We start from the raw sequence: 20,063 nt of genomic DNA on the forward strand, positions 1-20,063 counted from the left end.
CTTTTGAGATCTGAGAACAAGAAAAAGTTGCTGGTGGCCAGATCTGGAGAATACGGTGGGTGGGGAAGCAATTCGAAGCCCAATTCATGAGTTTTTGCCATTGTTCTCAATGACTTGTGGCACGGTGCGTTGTCTTGATGGAACAACACTTTGGCCGTTTTGCCACGATTTCGACCTTCACTGTTGATGGTTTTTTTCTTCTCAAGATAATCGATAAAAATTATTCCATGCGCATCCTAAAAAACAGAGGCCATTACTTTGCCAGCGGACTTTTGAGTCTTTCCTCGCTTCGGAGACGGTTCACCGGTCGCTGTCCACTCAGCCGACTGTCGATTGGACTCAGGAGTGTAGTGATGGAGCCATGTTTCATCCATTTTCACATATCGACGGAAAAACTCGGGTGTATTACGAGTTAACAGCTGCAAACACCGCTCAGAATCATAAACACGTTGTTGTTTTTGGTCCAATGTGAGCTAGCGCGGCACCCACTTTGCACAGAGCTTCTGCATATCCAAATATTGATGAATGATATGACCAACACGTTCCTTTGATATCTTTAAGGTCTCTGCTATCTCAATCAACTTCATTTTACGGTCATTCAAAATCATTTTGTGGATTTTTTTGATGTTTTCGTCGGTAACTACCTCATTCGGGCGTCCACTGCGTTCACCGTCCTCCGTGCTCATTTCACCACGCTTGAATTTTGCATACCACTCAACTATTGTTGATTTCCCTGGGACAGAGTCCGGAAACTCATTATCAAGCCAAGTTTTTGCTTCCACCTTATTTTTCCCTTCATAAAAAAAGTATTTTATCAAAACACGAAATTCCTTTTTTCCATTTTTTTTTTCACAATAACAAAAGTTGCTTCCCAAAAGACGCTCTATCTCACAAACTAATTGACTTACAGAGGTCAAATTTTGACTCGAATCATTTGAAGGTTGGTACTATATAAAAATAATATGCATTTAATACTAGCGACGCCATCTATGTGTCACCGGGGACTTATCAGCCAACCTGATACACAGGGTCGTGGAAACCCAGTTTCGACCAAACAGCGGTGGATTATCCCACCTCAGCAATGCTGGTGACATATCGAAGTGTTTCAAAGCTTCTCTAGGTGGTTTCAATGCAATGTGGAACACCGTTAGGACTCGGCTATAAAACTGAGGTCTCTTGCCATTGAGCTTAACATAGAATCGGGAAGCACTCAATGATAAGAGAGAAGTTCACCACTGTGGTATCACAATGGACTGAATAGTCTAAGTGAACCTGAAATATCTGACTACTAGGGCTTTTGTAAAATATGAAATGTTTTTTTTTTTGTTTCAGCGCGTACAACCTAGACCCTATTGTAAAATTGCAGAAGATTTGTACATTACTCACCGCAGTGCCATCTATGGTGAATTAACTCTCTTTCACGTACAACCTGAAGATGTTAAAGATATCAAACAATTACTTAGTATAGAAAGTCCCCATACCTTGGCCATACCTCGAGCAACTAGCAAGTCTACTATCGCAGCTGCTGCAAATGGAAGTTCATTTACGGTCGCATCTTCCCACATATCCCTAAACATGGAGGATGAAGATCAGCAACAATATGATATCAAAGTAGTTAGAGAAATTTTGGAAGATATTTTTCAAAATCCTTTTAGTGAATATCAATGTTTCATCATAAAATGTGGAGATGCTACTAAACCTAAAGATGATAATGTTATCGTGGGCTTTGTGATATTAAGGTGACTATTTCTTATGATATTTTGCAAAGAAATAATAAATTTGTTTTTGCAGGCCTTTTAACTCAAAATGGCTCTTGGAAAAACATTTCGTTTTACCCTACATCAAAGATGATCCTACATTAAATCTAGCGGAAATAATGATTCTTAAATTACATCCATTTTTCCATTATCAAGCTGATGTAATATTTCGTGAATTGGCAAGGCTAGCAAACTGTTCACATTTTTATCATTTTCGTCAAACGGTGATTTTCAAAAATATTATTTCCACCATTTATGATATATATATGTTGGCATTATTATAGATGCAACAATGTCTTTCCAATGATTTATTGCTTAGCATGCAACCTCTGGAACCTCGTCGTATTAAGAAGTTATGGTTTGGGAATTCATATGATCACTCTATAAATCAAACATCTCATGGCAAAGAAGAAGATATTTCCAAAAACTCCAATATTCCCACAATCAATTATTCGGACGATCACTATGCCGTATATCAAAATAATCTAATGCATTCGGATTACTTTGGTAGTACTGCAAATATTGTGATTTTGGGTTTTACCGATATTTGTAAAGCTTTCTTGAGACTGTTTCTATTCATCTGGAATAAAGGGAGGTCAGTATTATCTTATTTTACTTATGTTAGCCTGATAATAATTCAGGCTGGTTCTTCGTCCAAATTTATTACTTTACATATTATTATTACAATTTTAATACGAGCTTATTGGACATGAAAGATTGAGGACAAGCTTGACTAGACATACGTTTCTTTGCGGGCTAATGCAAGTTTCCATAGTCTTTGGTGTTTTTTAATGTTCTGTTGCAACCGAATTAGTGTGACATACGGTGCACCACTAAGTGCTAGGAAATGCTACCAACATATCTTCGGAGTTTAACATCCTTTGCAAAATGCTTTTATGGAAGGTCTTCTGGGTGCCCAGATGGATTCCTTAAATGTTTGTGTCGTCATTGAATGACATTTCAACCACACGATTTTCGGGGGACTAGTCTGGAAATAAGGAGTTAGTGACTACAAACAAGCTGAGTACTAGCTTCGGATCCTCTTTTCAGAGCAAAATGCTATTTTTGGTGAACATGTAAGATTTTTGTCGTAAAAATCTTATATTCTCTGCAAACATATACACGTTTGCCGAAATCAGATACATAATTTTCTAGAACATAACATGGTTGCGACAAACATATTACATAACAGGTTGGCTGATAAGTCCCCGGTCTAACAAAGAAAAACACATTCTTTTGTCAAAATTCGTTTTTATTATTCAACATAGTTCCCTTCAAGAGCGATACAACGATTATAACCAAAGATAATAAAAGAGGAAGATGGGAGATTGGCTACTGAGCACATCAAACCATTTACCACATTAGTTTAATACTCGAACCAAACGCGTATACGACAAGTATTGACATAGCATTAAAATGCACATAAAAAGAAATTAAGAGCACGAAATAAATTTCCATAAAGGGGAAAATGTATTTTTTTTTTGTTGTTGCCTAAAATTTTTCATTGTTTCATTAAGAAAATTAAATTTTTCATTTAAAAAATAAAAACTAAAAACAACTAAAAGGTTACAAACATGTATTAAACTAATCTGGTAAATGCAACATTTGGTATGACGCAAGCCAATCTCCCATCTTCCTCTTTTATTATCTTTGATTATAACGACCTTCCAATTTTTTGATACCATTTTGGTAGTACTCCTTCGGTTTTGCCTCAAAAAAGGCCTCAGTTTCGGCGATCACCTCTTTATTGCAGCCAAATTTTTTCCCTGCGAGCATCCTTTTGAGGTCTGATAACAAGAAAAAGTCGCTGGGGCCAGATCTGTAGAATACGGTGGGTGGGGAAGCAATTCGCAGCCCAATTCATGAATTTTTGCCATCGTTGCCATAAATGACTTTTGGCACGGTGCGTTGTCTTGGTGGAACTATACTTTTTTCTTCTTCATATGGGGCCGTTTTGCCGCGATTTCGACCTTCAAACGCTCCAATAACGCCATATAATAGTCACTGTTGATGGTTTTTTTCTTCTCAAGATAATCGATAAAAATTATTCCATGCCCATCCCAAAAAACAGAGACCATTACTTTGCCAGCGGACTTTTGAGTCTTTCCACGCTTCGGAGACGGTTCACCGGTCGCTGTCCACTCAGCCGACTGTCGATTGGACTCAAGAGTGTAGTGATGGAGCCATGTTTCATCCATTGTCACATATCGACGGAAAAACTCGGGTGTATTACGAGTTAACAGCTGCAAACACCGCTCAGAATCATCAGCACGTTGTTGTTTTTGGTCAAATGTGAGCTCGCGCGGCACCCATTTTGCACAGAGCTTCCGCATATCCAAATATTGATGAATGATATGACCAACACGTTCCTTTGATATCTTTAAGGCCTCTGCTATCTCTATCAACTTCCTTTTACAGTCATTCAAAATCATTTTGTGGATTTTTTTGATGTTTTCGTCGGTAACCACCTCTTTCGGGCGTCCACTCCATTCACCGTCCTCCGTGCTCACTTCGCCATGCTTGAATTTTGCATACCATTCAATTATTGTTGATTTTCCTGGGAAAGAGTCCGGAAACTCATTATCAAGCCAAGTTTTTGTTTCCACCGTATTTTTTCCCTTCAGAAAACAGCATTTTATCAAAACACGAAATTCCTTTTTTTCCATGTTTTTCACAATAAAAAAAGTTGCTTCACAAAAGACACTCTATCTCACAAACTAATTGACTTACAGACGTCAAATTTTGACACGAATCATTTGAAGGTTGGTACTATATAAAAATAATATGCATTTAATACTAGCAACGCCATCTATGTGTCAGACCGGGAACTTATCAGCCAACCTGTTATCGCGCAGATATTCGCCATTGACTCCAAGGAGACAGTAAGTTCCTGTCACTGGATATCCGTTTGCCGATAGTCGGATTGTGAATTCGGAAATAAAATCCTACACTCAAAAAAAATTTAACTCTATTTCACTAAAGCCAATATGACTTTGTTTTAGTTCAAAGGAATAATATGTTTCATTTACTCTAATAATTTTTTGTGTACGTTAATGAAATTAACTAAAAAACGGGAAAAAATTGTACACAAATTAAGCATAAAGATTTACTAAATCGTATTTTTCACAAAATAGTCAATTATTTCTTTAAATTTGTCATTTGCTTCTATCATGAACTTCGTATGTCACTAAAGACATTTTTGCAATTTTGAAGTCCAATCTTTTTCTTCAAACTACAAAATTTTCTTTAACAAATGAAAAACCCTAATTATGTCTAATAAATTTTCTTCAAGTTGTCGTAAAATATTTGCTTATTTTTGTGATATCGGCGTGATGCTAGCTAGCTTTAGTAATACTGTTTAGTTAAAATTTTATAAAAAAAATTTTAAATTTTCTAAAATGAACCGAAAGTTTTCTTCCTGGTGGGTTCACTGTTTTTTTTTTAGTGTAAGGTTAAAAATTGTTGCACTTATTAATTGAGGAAATCTTTTGAACAGTAGGGTGGTGTAGGAAATTTGTAAATGATTTCGGCATATTTATGTTTGGTGATAAATAATAAAATGCAAAATATTTTTCAGACAAACATTTTAAACAATATGCTCTTGACGTGATCATATTATTTCTCTGGGTGCAGGAGCTAATATCCTACTTTTCTTTTCAACCTTAAATAATATCCGAGTAACAAATTTACTAAAATTATATTTTAACCGTTCTTTTTTTTCAGTAATATTCCTACAACGCATAACTGCTTACCTATGGTTAATATAACAGTGATTTGTAACCCAGGCATCATGGAAGCAGAATATGAAAATTCTTTTAGATGTGAAATATGTGAGAATGATGATGATTGTTGGGTCAATTATCGGAATTGTGATGCATTTGTCAGGGATGTTACAGAACGCATGGATGTACGAATATGGATACGTTTCATTACTGGTTATGTTAAGAGCATTGATAGGTAAGTACAAACCTGAAAAAAACAATTTTTCTAGAAAATTTAGACAAAACTGCATTTTGTCATAACAATCTTCTGGCCGGTACTAAGTTCGTGTTTCTCATATGAAAATCAAAATCTACCAAAATTTGGAGAAAATTTTGCCTAACACATACCAAACAACGAATTCTGATTAATAAAATATTTTTTCATAATTTTATTTCTCTAGAATATTTTGTCAAAATTTAATTTCTATAGAAAATTTTGTCAAAATTTTATTTCTATAAAAAATCTTGTCTTCAAAACTTTACTTCTATAGAATATTTTGTCAAAATTTTATTTCTATATAAAATTTTGTCATAATTTTATTTCTATAGAAAATTTTGTCAACATTTTATTTCTATAGAAAATTTTGTCAAAATTTCATTTCAATGGAAAATTTTCCCAAAATTTTGTTAAAATTGTATTTCTATAAAAATTGTTGTCAAAATTTTATTTCATTCGTTTTGTTTTGTTATTGTTGCTTTTGTTTTTTAAGCATTGTTGTTGTTTTTTTATTTCAGCTTTGAAAAAAGAGGAATCACGCTCAAAATAAACCCAGCCAACTGCACTCAAATCGATGATTTGACAGTGGCATACGGAAAGAGATATGTTTGTACGAATTTATTTCGGCATAAGCCGGCTATCATGCAAAACCTTTTTCGGAAGGTTCAAGTGTGGTTCATTGTTGGGTTTAATGAACTGCCTGAATTTATTCTGATAATTGGTTGATAGTTTTGCTTCAAGTAGAGGATGCTGATGAGGAATGTTGTAATTCCGAAACGTGCGTCCATCCAACTATCTTGCAGTCTATAGGGCTTTGCCCAAATAAAACTGACAAACATTCTTTTTCTCTGTTGGTTAAGCTAAACTTGTAGTTTAGTCAATGCATGGTTTTAAGCTGAAATCAAAAAAAACAACAACAATGATTAAAGAACATAACCAACAATAACAAAACAAAACGAAAATTTTTTTTCTATAGAAAATTTTGTCAAAAATTTTTTTCTATAGGAAATTTTATCAATTTTTTATACCCTTCACCACTACTGTGGTACAGGTTATAATAAGTTTGTGCATTTGTATGTAACGCCAAGAAGGAAAAGTCTGAGACCCATCGTTTAGTATACCGATCGTCTTAGAATTAAATTCTAAGTCGATTTAGCGATGTCCGTCTGTCTGTCTGTCCGTCTGTCTGTCTGTTGATGTATTTTTGTGTGCAAAGTACAGCTCGCAGTTTTAGTCCGATTGTTCTAAAATTTGGTATGGGGTCCTGTTTCGGCTCAAAGACGATCCCTATTGATTTTGGAAAAAATCGGTTCAGATATAGATATAGCTGCCATATATATTTTTCACCGATCTGGTCATAATTGGCGTGTATATCAACCGATCTTCCTCAAATTCCGTACATCCGAATATTTTATGAGTCTCGAAGAACTTGCAAAATATCATCCAAATCGGTTCAGATTTAGATATAGCTCCCATATATAGCTTTCGCCCGATTTACACTCATTTGCCCACAGAGGCCAATTTTTTGCTCCGATTTAGTTGAAATTTTGAACAGGGAGTAGAATTAGCATTATAGCTATGCGTGTCAAATTTGGTGGAAATCGGTTCAGATTTAGATATAGCTCCCATATATAGCTTTCGCCCGATTTACACTCAAATGACCACAGAGGCCAATTTTTTGCTCCGATTTGGTTGAAATTTTGCACAGGGAGTAGAATTAGCATTGTTGCTATGCGTGCCAAATTAGGTTGAAATCGGTTCAGATTTAGATATAGCTCTCATATATATGTTTTTCTGATTTCGACAAAAATGGTCAAAATACCAACATTTTCCTTGTAAAATCGCCACTGCTTAGTCGAAAAGTTGTAAAAATTACTCTAATTTTTCTAAACTTCTAATACATATATATCGAGCGATAAATCATAAATAAACTTTTGCGAAATTTTCTTAAAATTGCTTCAGATTTAAACGTTTCCCATATTTTTTACTGACATTGTGTTCCACCCTAGTGCATTAGCCGACTTAAATTTTGAGTCTATAGATTTTGTAGAAGTCTATCAAATTCTTCCAGATCGAGTGATATTTAAATGTATGTATAAACCTTTATATATAGCCCCCAACACATTTGACGGATGTAATATGGTATCGAAAATTTAGATCTACAAAGTGGTGCAGGGTATAATATAGTCGGCCCCGCCCGACTTTAGACTTTCCTTACTGGTTTTTTCTATAGAGAATTTTGACAAGTTTTATTTCTATGGAAAATTTTGTCAAAATTTTTTTCTATAGGATATTTTTGTCAAAATTTTATTTCTATAGAAAATTTTGTCAAAATTTTATTTCTATAGAAAATTTTGTCAAAATTTTATTTCTATAGAAATATTTGTCAAAATTTTATTTCTATAGAAAATTTTGTCAAAATTGTATTTCTATAGGATATTTTTGTCAAAATTTTATTTTTATAAAAGTTTTTGTCAAAATTTTATTTCTAAAGAAGATTTTGTCAAAATATTATTTCTATGGAATATTTTGTCAAAATTTTATTTCTATAGAAAATTTTATCAAAATTTTTGTTACCATAGAATATTTTGTCAAAATTTTATTTCAATAGAAAATTTTGTCAAAATTTTATTTATATAGAAAATTTTGTCAAAATTTTATTTCTATAAAAAATTTTGTCAAAATTTTCTTTTTATAGAAATTTTATTTCTATGGAAAATTTTGTCAAAATTTTATTTCTATGGAAGATTTTGTCAAAATGTTATTTATATAAAAAATTTTGTCACAATTTTATTTCTATAGAAATTTTTGTCAAAATTTTATTTCTATTGAAAAGTTTGTGAAAATTTTATATCTATAGAAAAATTTGTTAAAATTTTATTTCTATTGAAAATTTTGTGAAAATTTTATATCTATAGAAAATTTTGTCAAAATTTTATTTCTACACCCTCACAAAAAATCGCTTCTGTAACATATACTCCCAAACATATTTTGCTTCAAGCATATACATTTTTGGGTATTGCCCAAACATTTATATGTTTGATCTCTACCAATATATAATATGTTTGAAACCCTATTGGTCTAAACAATATATGTTTGGATAGTCTAAGTTCCAAACATTTTGTATTTTTGCATCCAAATGCAATAATGTTGTCTTCCAAAAAAACAATATGTTATTATGTGACCATATAATATGTTTGGAAGCATTTTGCACCCAAAAATATTATATGCTTAAAAAAAATTCTCCCAAACAATATTGTGCTCAAAATTTTATTTATTTATTTATATATTTACAATCATAATGAATTATGAAAATAAACAGGTAATATAGGTGCTAACAACATAGGTTTTCGACCTGAATGCTCAAAATTTTGTATCTGCCCAATTGTATATTCCCCGACATCTTTCTCACTTCCACGAGATTTTTTAGTTCTTAGCACCTTTTTCTGTAATACAAACATTGTAGAAGAAATTATTCAATTGTATGATTTTTTTTTATTTGTAAGGATCAAAGAAGTAGCTGATCAATTGCCCAAGAAAAAATAAAACGTTAATTTTGTAATAACAAGCAACAAGCACCAACTTAATTCAATATCGCTCCCTGTTAAATAGCGCTCCAAACTACTAAACACATATATGTTTATAGGCTATTTCTAAATTAATATATGTTTGCATCCAACAAACATTTTATGTCCCAAACATAATATGTTCTAACATATTAACATATATGTCCCAAACATGTTATGCTAGTTTATGAACATTATATGCTTGCACTCAAAAATATTGTGTTTAAAAATGTGTGTTCCAAACATATAATGTTTATAGCCAAACATATGAAAAACAGTCTTTTTCATCCGTGTATAGAAAATTTTGTCAAAATGTTATTTCTATAGAAAATTTGGTCAAAATTTTATTTATATAGAACATTTTGTCAAAAATTTATTTCTATAGAAAATGTTAAAGTACCTATTAGTTGGAGAGAAATATTTTGCAAAATAAACATCAACATTGTACCAATCTAGCAAATAGTAAAAAATCTAACATTTTTGGTAGAATTCTACCATTTGTGGCAACCTTGCTTATACATCTGATGAAATATAAATTTGCATATTAGGTCTAAGCTAATTTTGGAAATTACTACACTTTTTCAGGGAAAAACATCTTGTAAAACTTGCATCGAATTGTGAGATCTACTACGAAAAACTTTTACTAATGTGTTCAACTGACTTTGGAATATCCATGGATCTACTACATACGCAGAATATACCATCAAATTATATTCAAATAAATAATCGTTATGATAAATTATTATTCTATCATCGCTTAAGAATGTTCCAAAATGATATGTGCGCACAACCTAAAATTGTGATCTATGGTTTACATGTGAGAGCTTTTGAATTTATTAACTTCCTTTTGAAGCACGATGTTAAAGGTGAAAGTATTTCACTGGTAATGCCTCATCTCTTGGCCGCCACACAAATGGGTTTAACTCTAAATGATTCCACTATCGATATTCGTATTGAGCCTATTCTACGAGAAATGATTGAAGATCTCAATGTTAAAGTTTATGATAGAATGAATTTATTGGAGATTCATTGCAATGAAGATCAAGATATTGTAACGCGTGTAATATTCCAAAATTTCTTTGGTGATAAGGAACTTACATTTGATTGTGATTTTTTCATTAGTTACCATGAGAAGTATATAGATGATGGATTTTTAAAAGGTGAGTGGCATTGAAATTTAGGCAATCGTGGGTATCCACTTCTGAGAAGTTTCACTGTATCAAGAAGACTTGTGACAAAAATGTTAACGTAAACGTGTTTTTGTACCAGGGACATACGTAGACCTAACATTTGAACACATATTACTTTATATGTGAAAATATCGACAATTTATACAAATAAGAAAACTCAACAAAAAAAATCACTAAATTTCCCCAGTACTTCAAGAATCCAAACTGGAGACTAAAAATTCGCATATTTTGGTAAATGAAACCTATCAAACATCAGATGAAAATATCTATGCCATAGGAAATTTTATCAAACATCATAGTGAACCAAATCATCAATACCGTTTTGTTAGTCCCCAAGAAGCTGCCCAAAAGGTGAAGTATATCTTCAACATATCTGCGGCTTTGTTATAAAGTTATTTTCAAACCAATTTGCAGATTATTGAAGCCTTGAATCTAGATCAATTCGAAGCTTCTAGTAAAGAAGTGAAATTTTCTCAACCCTATTATTTTCAAGCTCAACTACCTATGGATCACTTCTTCTTCAAGATAACTATACCGAAGCGTTATTTGGCAAATCATTTAAACAATGAATACGGTTTACCCTTGGTCACTTATTTCGAAGGCGACTTTTGTCGAGTGAGATTAAATGAGCATAACATTGTCGAAGAAATAGTCATAGTTACAAAGAAGGTGAGAATTTGATGTTTTTGATTTAAATCAATTCACAGAAAAATGAAATATTTTTTTTGGATTCAAAATCGAAATAAAGTTAGAATTGCTTTAATCACAGAAAAAAAATATTTATCACTGATGCAACAACTATTGGAACCAATTAAAAATTTAATTGACCCCATTAATTTATGTGATTGATTGTAATATTAATTAAATCATTTAATAGGATATTTTTCTATTAGTATTAAAATTTTATTTGTAAACATATTTGTGATTATTTTCTTTGTTGTCAGTTTCCCATGTTTCTTTTTTTTTCTAATTTATAAAACCATGATTACGATTTTTACAAATTCTTAAAAAAGAAAAATTAATTGGTTCCATTTATTTATGCAATTGATTAAAATTGTAATCCAATCATTTAATTTATTAATTGAATATTTTTTATTACACTGAAAAAAAAAGCATGCCCGGTTACTTTAAAAATTTTGGTATTGATTCCGAGCCAAAGAAGCGAAGAATACAAGTAAGAATATTTTTAGGACACAGTTCTCTTTTAAATTTGGGTTTTAAGGTTGGCTGATAAGTCCCTGGTCTAACAACGAAAAACACATTTTGTATCAAACTTCGTTTTTATTATTCAACATAGTTCCCTTCAAGAGCGATACAACGATTATAACGACCTTCCAATTTTTTGATACCATTTTGGTAGTACTCCTTCGGTTTTGCCTCAAAATAGGCCTCAGTTTCGGCGATCACCTCTTTATTGCAGCCAAATTTTTTCCCTGCGAGCATCCTTTTGAGGTCTGATAACAAGAAAAAGTCGCTGGGGGCCAGATCTGTAGAATACGGTGGGTGGGGAAGCAATTCGTAGCCCAATTCATGAATTTTTACCATCGTTGCCATAAATGACTTGTGGCACGGTGCGTTGTCTTGGTGGAACTATACTTTTTTCTTCTTCATATGGGGCCGTTTTGCCGCGTGATTTCGACCTTCAAACGCTCCAATAACGCCATATAATTTTTCCCTTCTCAAGATAATCGATAAAAATTATTCCATGCGCATCCCAAAAAACAGAGGCCATTACTTTGCCAGCGGACTTTTGAGTCTTTCCACGCTTCGGAGACGGTTCACCGGTGGCTGTCCACTCAGCCGACTGTCGATTGGACTCAGGAGTGTAGTGATGAAGCCATGTTTCATCCATTGTCACATATTGACGGAAAAACTCGGGTGTATTACGAGTTAATAGCTGCAAACACCGCTCAGAATCATCTGGTCAAATGTGAGCTCGCGCACTGAAAAAAATATTGTCAACGAGGTCAAAGATTTCATGTCTTTAAAATACGAATACAAATTTTGCTTAGCATAGAAGACGCATTTCTCTAAAATAAAGTTATTTTCCTTGTCCAAAATCGATAAACTTTTCAATGAAGTCGTATTGTCCTAATAATTAGGTGATTTGACTTAAAAATGGGTATCTTAACATGAAAGAAAAAAATTATAGGCTAAGGTCAACTTGACTTTAATAATTCAGAAAAATTCTTTAAATTTAATGAAATTGTCTTTAAAGTTGTTGTCTTTTTGCATCTTGACTACAAAGCAAAAAATCGTTCAAATATAGGACATGTTTTTCAAAACTTTATTTTAAAGAAGTTTTTTACTTCAAACATAGCATAATTTCTACTGGAAGTCGAGTCCTAATTTGGAAAATAAAGTTGCCGTTAACTCGCTTTTAAAGGACTTTGATAGCATATGAAGAAAAAAAGCTGAGAAAGCGAAAAATTAAAATTTGTTTCCTAGAAGCAAGTACACAAAACCTAAGTTTAAAAGAGAATTGTGTCTTAAAAGTATCCTTACTTATATTCTCTGCTCCTTTGGCTCGGAATCAATACCAAATTTTTTAAAGTAAAGACAAAATCTTTGGAACCGTGTATGTTTTTTTTTTCAGTGCGCGGCACCCATTTTGCACAGAACTTCCGCATATCCAAATATTGATGAATGATATAACCAACACGTTCCTTTGATATCTTTAAGCCCTTTGCTATCTCGATCAACTTCATTTTACGGTCATTCAAAATCATTTTGTGGATTTTTTTGATGTTTTCGTAGGTAACCACCTCTTTCGGGCGTCCACTGCGTTCACCGTCCTCCGTGCTCATTTCACCACGCTTGAATTTTGCATACCAATCAATTATTGTTGATTTCCCTAGGACAGAGCCCGGAAACTCATTATCAAGCCAAGTTTTTGCTTCTACCGTATTTTTTCCCTTCAGAAAACAGTATTTTATCAAAACACGAAATTTCTTTTTTTTCCATTTTTTTCACAATAACAAAAGTAGCTGCACAAAAGACGCTGTATCTCACAAACTAATTGACTTACAGACGTCAAATTTTGACACGAATCATTTAAAGACGCCATCTATGTGTCAGACCGGGGACTTATCAGCCAACCTGTTATGTACTTGCTTCTAGGAAGCACATTTTAATTTTTCGCTTCTTCAAATTTTTTTTTCTTCATATTCCATCAAAGTCCTTTAAAAACGAGTTAATGACAACTTTATTTTCAAAATTAAGACTCGACTTCCAGTAGAAATTATGCTATGTTGTAAGTAAAAAACGTCTTTAAAATAAATTGTTGAAAAACGTGTCCTATATTTGAATGATTTTTTGCTTTGTAGTCAAGATGCAAAAAGACAACAAATTTAAAGACAATTTCATTAAATTTAAAGAATTTTTCTAAACTATTAAAGTCGAGTTGACCTTAGTCCAAACATATTTTCTTTCATGTTATGATACCCATTCTTAAGTCAATTAATTATAAGGAAAAGACGACTACATTGAAAGTTTATCGACTTTTGGACAAGGAAAAAAACTTTATATTAGAGAAATGCATCTTCTATGCTAAGCAAAATTTGCATTCGTATTTTAAATTTTAAAGACATGAAATCTTTGACCTCAGGACAATATTTTTTCAGTGTACAATTAAAATCTTATTTGTAAACATATTGGTTAATTTTTTTCTATATTATAATTTTCCCATATGTCTGTTTTTTCTTACTCACAGAATCATGATTATGATTTTTGCAAATTCTTTTGTGGTCGTCATGAAATGCTGTTGAATAATTTACGATCTCGTTGGTATCTTAAAGATATTTATAGCTTTTTGGATTTTTTCCAAGAACCATGGGTTGCACTAATAATGAATGATCATTTTGAAGAGTTGCAAAAGCAAAATAAGTTACTAATGCTCACCATAGCACAGGAAGTGATGAATTTGGTAAATAACAACTAAAACCATTTTTTTTTTTCTTTGTAAAAGATTCTATCGATATTTTTTCTCTATTTAGAAAGTAGATCGTGAATTACGTAGTAAAATAATGAATAACTATTGCCAAGATTCAGGTGTTACTAGTCAATTGGAAGAGACATATTTAAAATTTCTTAGAAATCATCGTGATGAATTTGGCTTTGAAATAGCACTACCCGAAGATTTTCCAGGACCTATGAAATTTTTGCAAGACTAAACATGAAAAAAAATCAAAAAAAAAAATGGTTTGTTTAATCTTATTCAATTTTATTAATCTTAAAAAAATTATTTGAAAAAAGAATTTGATAGATAAAAAGATAATGCCTTACTATTGTATAGATCGTCATCATGATGAACTTTGAAATAGCACTATCCGAAGATTTTCCAGGACCTATAAAATTGTTGCAAGACTAAACCTGAGAAAATTCAAAATTTATATATTATGTAATCTTATATTTTATTATTCATATTTTGATCTTAATTATAAATGATTAAAAAACAGAAATTAAAAAAAAAACTTCCAATGAAATTATTTATCACCAACATCATAATGAGATCTCCTCCCATTTCTTCAATCAGGCTCCCAATGAACATTGCATTACAAATTGCTTAGCCAATGAGCATTGTGGACTTTCGGTCCATCGATGGGCTGGACAATTTTTGAAATATTCCATATATGTACAACCCAAAAGCATACCAGCAAATGGACTACATCCTCTCTGAAGGGCAGAACGACCCAAAGGCATTTGTTTGAATGCTTGCAATTTTTTCATAGTATTAGGTTGACATTTACGAAATGCCTCTACCATTGTCTCTGCATAAAGGCTATCATTGGAGAATTTTGTTTGTAAATCATTGCGTATAGCTTCCAAATCTAAAATTTCCATTTGTGGCATATATTTCGATTCGGTCAGAATGCATTGAGCTAAACACTAACAATAAAAAAGGAAAATGATAATTAAATTTGAATTGGTATAAACTACGAACATACAGTAGCAGTTTCCACACTAGGTTGTGGATCAGTTGGTTGCCCTGTGATACCCATCCGCAGTGCACATTTTTCGGTAACTTCATCACGACCACCATCCTTGCAACATGTGGCAGGATCCTAAAATGCAGAATGGAAAAAACATGTCAAAATGATATATTTTTTAACTAGAAATTATGAGTTCTACAATCATTTACGATAATTCAAAAAATATCAAAAATTAATGGCGAGACTTCAAAATTACCGTATATTCTAAGTTAAAACTCTAATCGAGAAAATAATGGTAATGCGTTATAACCCTACGATTTTATAAAAATTCCCACAATTATGATATGAAAAATTGTGGAAAACACTTTATCTGTGTATAACCTAAACTCAGGCAATAAAGGGTGATACGGTCAAAATTTGGTCAAGGGAAAACGCGTGTAAATCGGTGAAATCGTTTATTTAGAAAATCAAATTAAATTTCTTTTTCAAGTTCAATTAGTATAAAATTCAGGAAAAATATTCAGTTAGGTTTTCGCTTTTCCAAATCCGAATTGCCGGGCCTCACGCTTGACACCTGCCATCAGATTTTGTACAGCCACCTTGTCCACCTTCTTCGCCGCAGAAAGCCAGTTTGCTTTGAACTGCTGCTCGTCCTTAGCAGTTTTTTGGTCTTTTTTAGGTTCCGCTTGACAATAGCCCAGTATTTCTCAATTGGGCGGAGCTCTGGCGTGTTGGGAGGGTTCTTGTCCTTGGAAACCACCTGCACGTTGTTGGCGGCGTACCACTCCATGGCCTTTTTACCGTAATGGCAAGATGCCAAATCCGGCCAAAACAGTACGGAACAACCTTGTTTCTTCAGGAAAGGCAGCAGATGTTTATTCAAACACTCTTTCACGTAAATTTCTTGGTTGACAGTCCCGGAAGCTATGAAAATGCTGCTTTTCAAGCCACAGGTACAGATGGCTTGCCAAACCAGATATTTCTTTGCGAACTTTGACAGTTTTATGTGCTTGAAAATATCTGCTACCTTTCCCCTTCCTTTTGCCGTATAAAACTCCTGTCCCGGAAGCTGCTTGTAGTCGGCTTTGACGTAGGTTTCGTCGTCCATTACCACGCAGTCAAACTTCGTCAGCATCGTCGTGTACAGCCTCCGGGATCGCGCTTTGGCCGTCGTATTTTGTTTATCATCGCGATTTGGAGTCACTACCTTCTTGTAAGTCGATAGTCCGGCTCGTTTTTTGGCTCGATGCACGGTTGTAGACGATACACCCAGCTTATTTGCGGCATCTCGGAGAGAGAGGTTAGGGTTTCGCTTGAAACTACCGGCAACTCTCTTTGTCGTCTCAGCGGCTTCCGGTTTTCGATTTCCCCCCGATCCAGACTTCCTGGCTGTCGACAAACGTTCCCCAAACACTTTAATTACATTTGTAACGGTTGATTTGGCAACTTTTAGCGATTTTGCCAGCTTTGCGTGCGAGTAGCTCGGATTTTCGCGATGCGCGAGCAAAATTTTGATACGCTGCTCTTCTTGCTTGGACGGCATTTTTACAACTGAAGAGTGAATTCCAAAATCAAAATAGGAGCAACATTCTACACACACACCTTCAAAATGAGGGGTGTTCAGGTTTTTTAAATGCAAAATTGAAAGAAATACGTCAAGTTTATATTGACCAAATTTTGACCGTATTAGCAATTCACACACAAAGGTATCGGTATCAGAGAACGGCTGCGATCTACCGCAACCAACCAGTGAAGTAAACACCAATATTTGCAATCTTAAAACACCAATTGGTAAAAAAAAATCAACCACCAATATCCAATGCAACCGACGACTGTCGGTGTTTGTTAGTATGAGTGTTGGTCTCTTGAAAACACCGTAGTAAAGCAATCACACAAATTGGTTACCCATATCTCAGCAGTTTGGTATTCTCTTATTTGGTACTCTCTCAATTCTCTTGAGCTAATGCCAACTGCTGGTAATTGTTGAGTGCAATCAACTTAAGTGCCACACTCGTTTTTTGTTTACCAATCGACATCGTAGATTGGTTTAAGATTGCAATACACTGTATACGAACATTTTTATATACTAATAGTGTTTTTATTCTCGCATTTGTATCAATGTAAAAGATCGCATGGTAATTGGTGTCTTACTCACTGCCACCGATATTTTGTGGGTAAGATTGCAATACGAAAAAAAAGCCACCGGTTGCAGTTCTCTGATCGGTATACACTTCCTAATGGAGACATCCAGTCTGCAGTTCATTTATTAAGATATCTTCCGTTCAAATACTGAGACTCCAACCTGCAGTTCAAACATTAACGTTTCTTCATGCCATTCAAACTCAGAGATATCAGTCAATCAACTCAGATTTCCATCTTCAATTCAATTACTGAAGTGTCCACGTAGAGTTCGACCACTGAGACTTAGAAGGGAGCCACAGTGGTGCAATGGGTTAGCATGCCCGCTTGCATACACAAGATCGTGGGATTGATTCCTGCTTCGACCGAACACCAAAAAGTTTTTAAGCGTCACCTCAGTAATGCTGGTGACATTTCTGAGTGTTTCAAAACTTCTCTATGTGGTTTCACTGCAATGTGAAACGCCGTTCGGACTCGGCTATAAAAAGGAGGCACCTTGTCATTGAGCTTAACATGGAATCGGTCAGGACTAAGTGATAAGAGAGAAGTTCACCACTGTGGTATCACAATGGACTGAATAGTCTAAGTGAGTCTGATACATCGTGCTGCCACCTAACCTAACCTAGATCTGTTGTTCAAACACTGTGCCACCGTGGGCATTGGTTAGCATGTCTGCCTTGCGTATAATGGGCAATGAGTTCAATCTTAGTTTCGACCGAACACCGTTTTTCAGAGGTGGAATACACCCTTCAGTTATGCTGGTGATATTTCAAAGTTTTTCAAAGCTTCTTTAAGTCGAAAGGGACCTACTTTCGGCTTTAAGATGGAGGTCCTTTGACATTGAGTGAACCTAAAACAACGGGTTGCCTCTATGCGTAACCTAACCTAAATACTACGACTTCAACCTGCAAGTCCAGCCGTCAAAAACTAACGATTTTATCAAATCTTATGAACCTCAATTTTCTAGCCGACCTACAGTCTTCGCCTTCCTCGTAGTATTTTCGCCGGTGCAGTTCTCTTGCATATAACAGAGGATCCATGTTTTTAGACTAATAAGAATAGCGTTATAATCCCTCGAATTAAACAGCGCCATACACTCTTCTAAGATAGACACAAGGTTGCGCTTATCCGGAGAGAGTAATTGGCAACCATCAGGACAACAGCGCATTCATGTCCAAAATATTGTATGTCTATAGGAGATCGTAGATTTTTGTCCCTTTATCCCATGGGACTGTCTTGAAATCCTTTAGGATTCGAAGGACATAAGCCACCGCATAAAGCATCCAAACGTACTTTGATTCCGCTACGCGATTTACACCCTAAAAACAAGAATCGAGCCACCGACCAATTTTTTGAATATTTCACCCAAAACTAAATAAAGTAACCTTTTGCCGATCTAAAGCATTAATCCAAACTTGTGCTCAATAGATTCTCAATGCACTAAATGTTTTAAAAGACTTAGAATGTATAAGTAGACAATAAATTTTCATCAAAACAAGCATTAATTATATTAATATTAATTTTTTTTTCTCTCTCTTTTTATAGACCAATCAAAAGACTTAAGAAACAAACTGATGAGAACAAAGCGATCATCTCAATGACGTTTGTATCTTAAGTCTTTTCCTACACTCTCTATATAGCTGCAGTAGTTCTCATTAAAACTCACCACTAATTGAGGTGGTCGCTGGCAATCAATAACTTCGGCCGTTATAATCTGAAATTCAAACCAAATATATGTTGTTGATTTTAGTATTCCTTTTGTGTTTTCTAGCTAGATAGCACACAACTCACTTGACAGCACAAACAAATAAACATAAAGGATATCACTGAGTTCTTTGTATATGAAACATGATTTAATATTGTTTTATTTTATTTTTTTGTTTAATAATCACTGAAATTATATGTGTTTTATTATGATTGACACAACTATAGAAATTTGTGTCAGACTTTTCGGGCTTTTTTATATGGTTTTTATTGTGACCGTTTCAATAGCTTTCCAACCGCGTAATAATGCGACAAACTTCATAGTTTTTTAAATTTATACACAAAGTCAAATGAAAATTAATATTTATGTGATTGGGTACTTGTGTCAGCTTGGGTTTTTTCATAATGCACACATATATATACAAAGCACAGGTGGAAAATTTTAGTCTGAAAGCCATATCATCTAAAAGACCACCACTAATACTAATTCATTGCAGTTTTTCATCTATTTTCGATTTGTTTGTGAATAGAAATGCTAGAGTATTTACTATGGCAAAAATTAAATTTGGGAAAAACACATTTTTGGTTGAAAATAACATCAGTAGTGTATGACCACTTAATTGCTTTAGCTTTGACCATTGCGGTACAAATGACGCATAGTCGAAATAACCCATCATCATGACCATCATCCACCAACACCCATTGTCACTAAAATGATAAGTTTTTGGATAAATAAAATTTTTCAGTTGACCCCATACAGATTAGTTTACCATAAGTTTGGTTTTCAATGTATTCACT

The 20,063-nt window shown here is 33.7% G+C and overlaps 2 protein-coding genes across 3 annotated transcripts in view; one reads left to right on the top strand and one right to left on the bottom strand.

Moving 5' to 3' along the window:
• Window positions 1-14,963, top strand: part of LOC142241850 (cilia- and flagella-associated protein 61-like) — a 28,408-nt gene extending 13,445 nt beyond the window's left edge. The window contains exons 8-17 of one of the 2 annotated variants that reach the window (XM_075313679.1): window positions 1,333-1,739; window positions 1,792-1,981; window positions 2,042-2,352; window positions 5,481-5,714; window positions 9,887-10,461; window positions 10,679-10,842; window positions 10,906-11,160; window positions 14,204-14,416; window positions 14,487-14,691; window positions 14,786-14,963. In XM_075313679.1, the coding sequence (XP_075169794.1) occupies window positions 1,333-1,739; window positions 1,792-1,981; window positions 2,042-2,352; window positions 5,481-5,714; window positions 9,887-10,461; window positions 10,679-10,842; window positions 10,906-11,160; window positions 14,204-14,416; window positions 14,487-14,663 (2,526 nt within the window). In that variant the 3' untranslated portion in view covers window positions 14,664-14,691; window positions 14,786-14,963. The remainder of the gene's footprint in view (window positions 1-1,332; window positions 1,740-1,791; window positions 1,982-2,041; window positions 2,353-5,480; window positions 5,715-9,886; window positions 10,462-10,678; window positions 10,843-10,905; window positions 11,161-14,203; window positions 14,417-14,486; window positions 14,692-14,785) is intronic. The other variant, XM_075313680.1, reaches the window with a different exon arrangement.
• Window positions 14,879-19,405, bottom strand: LOC142241852 (uncharacterized; the record flags this gene model as incomplete). Its single annotated transcript, XM_075313681.1, is given in 4 exon segments — window positions 14,879-15,378; window positions 15,438-15,554; window positions 19,228-19,275; window positions 19,353-19,405. Coding segments are annotated over 4 exon segments (575 nt in total), but the record flags the coding sequence as incomplete, so codon positions are not given.
• Window positions 19,406-20,063: the final 658 nt, after the last annotated feature.

This window comes from Haematobia irritans, chromosome 5 (genome assembly GCF_050003625.1).
Source record: "Haematobia irritans isolate KBUSLIRL chromosome 5, ASM5000362v1, whole genome shotgun sequence".
In the NCBI taxonomy this organism is placed as follows: Eukaryota; Metazoa; Arthropoda; class Insecta; order Diptera; family Muscidae; genus Haematobia; species Haematobia irritans.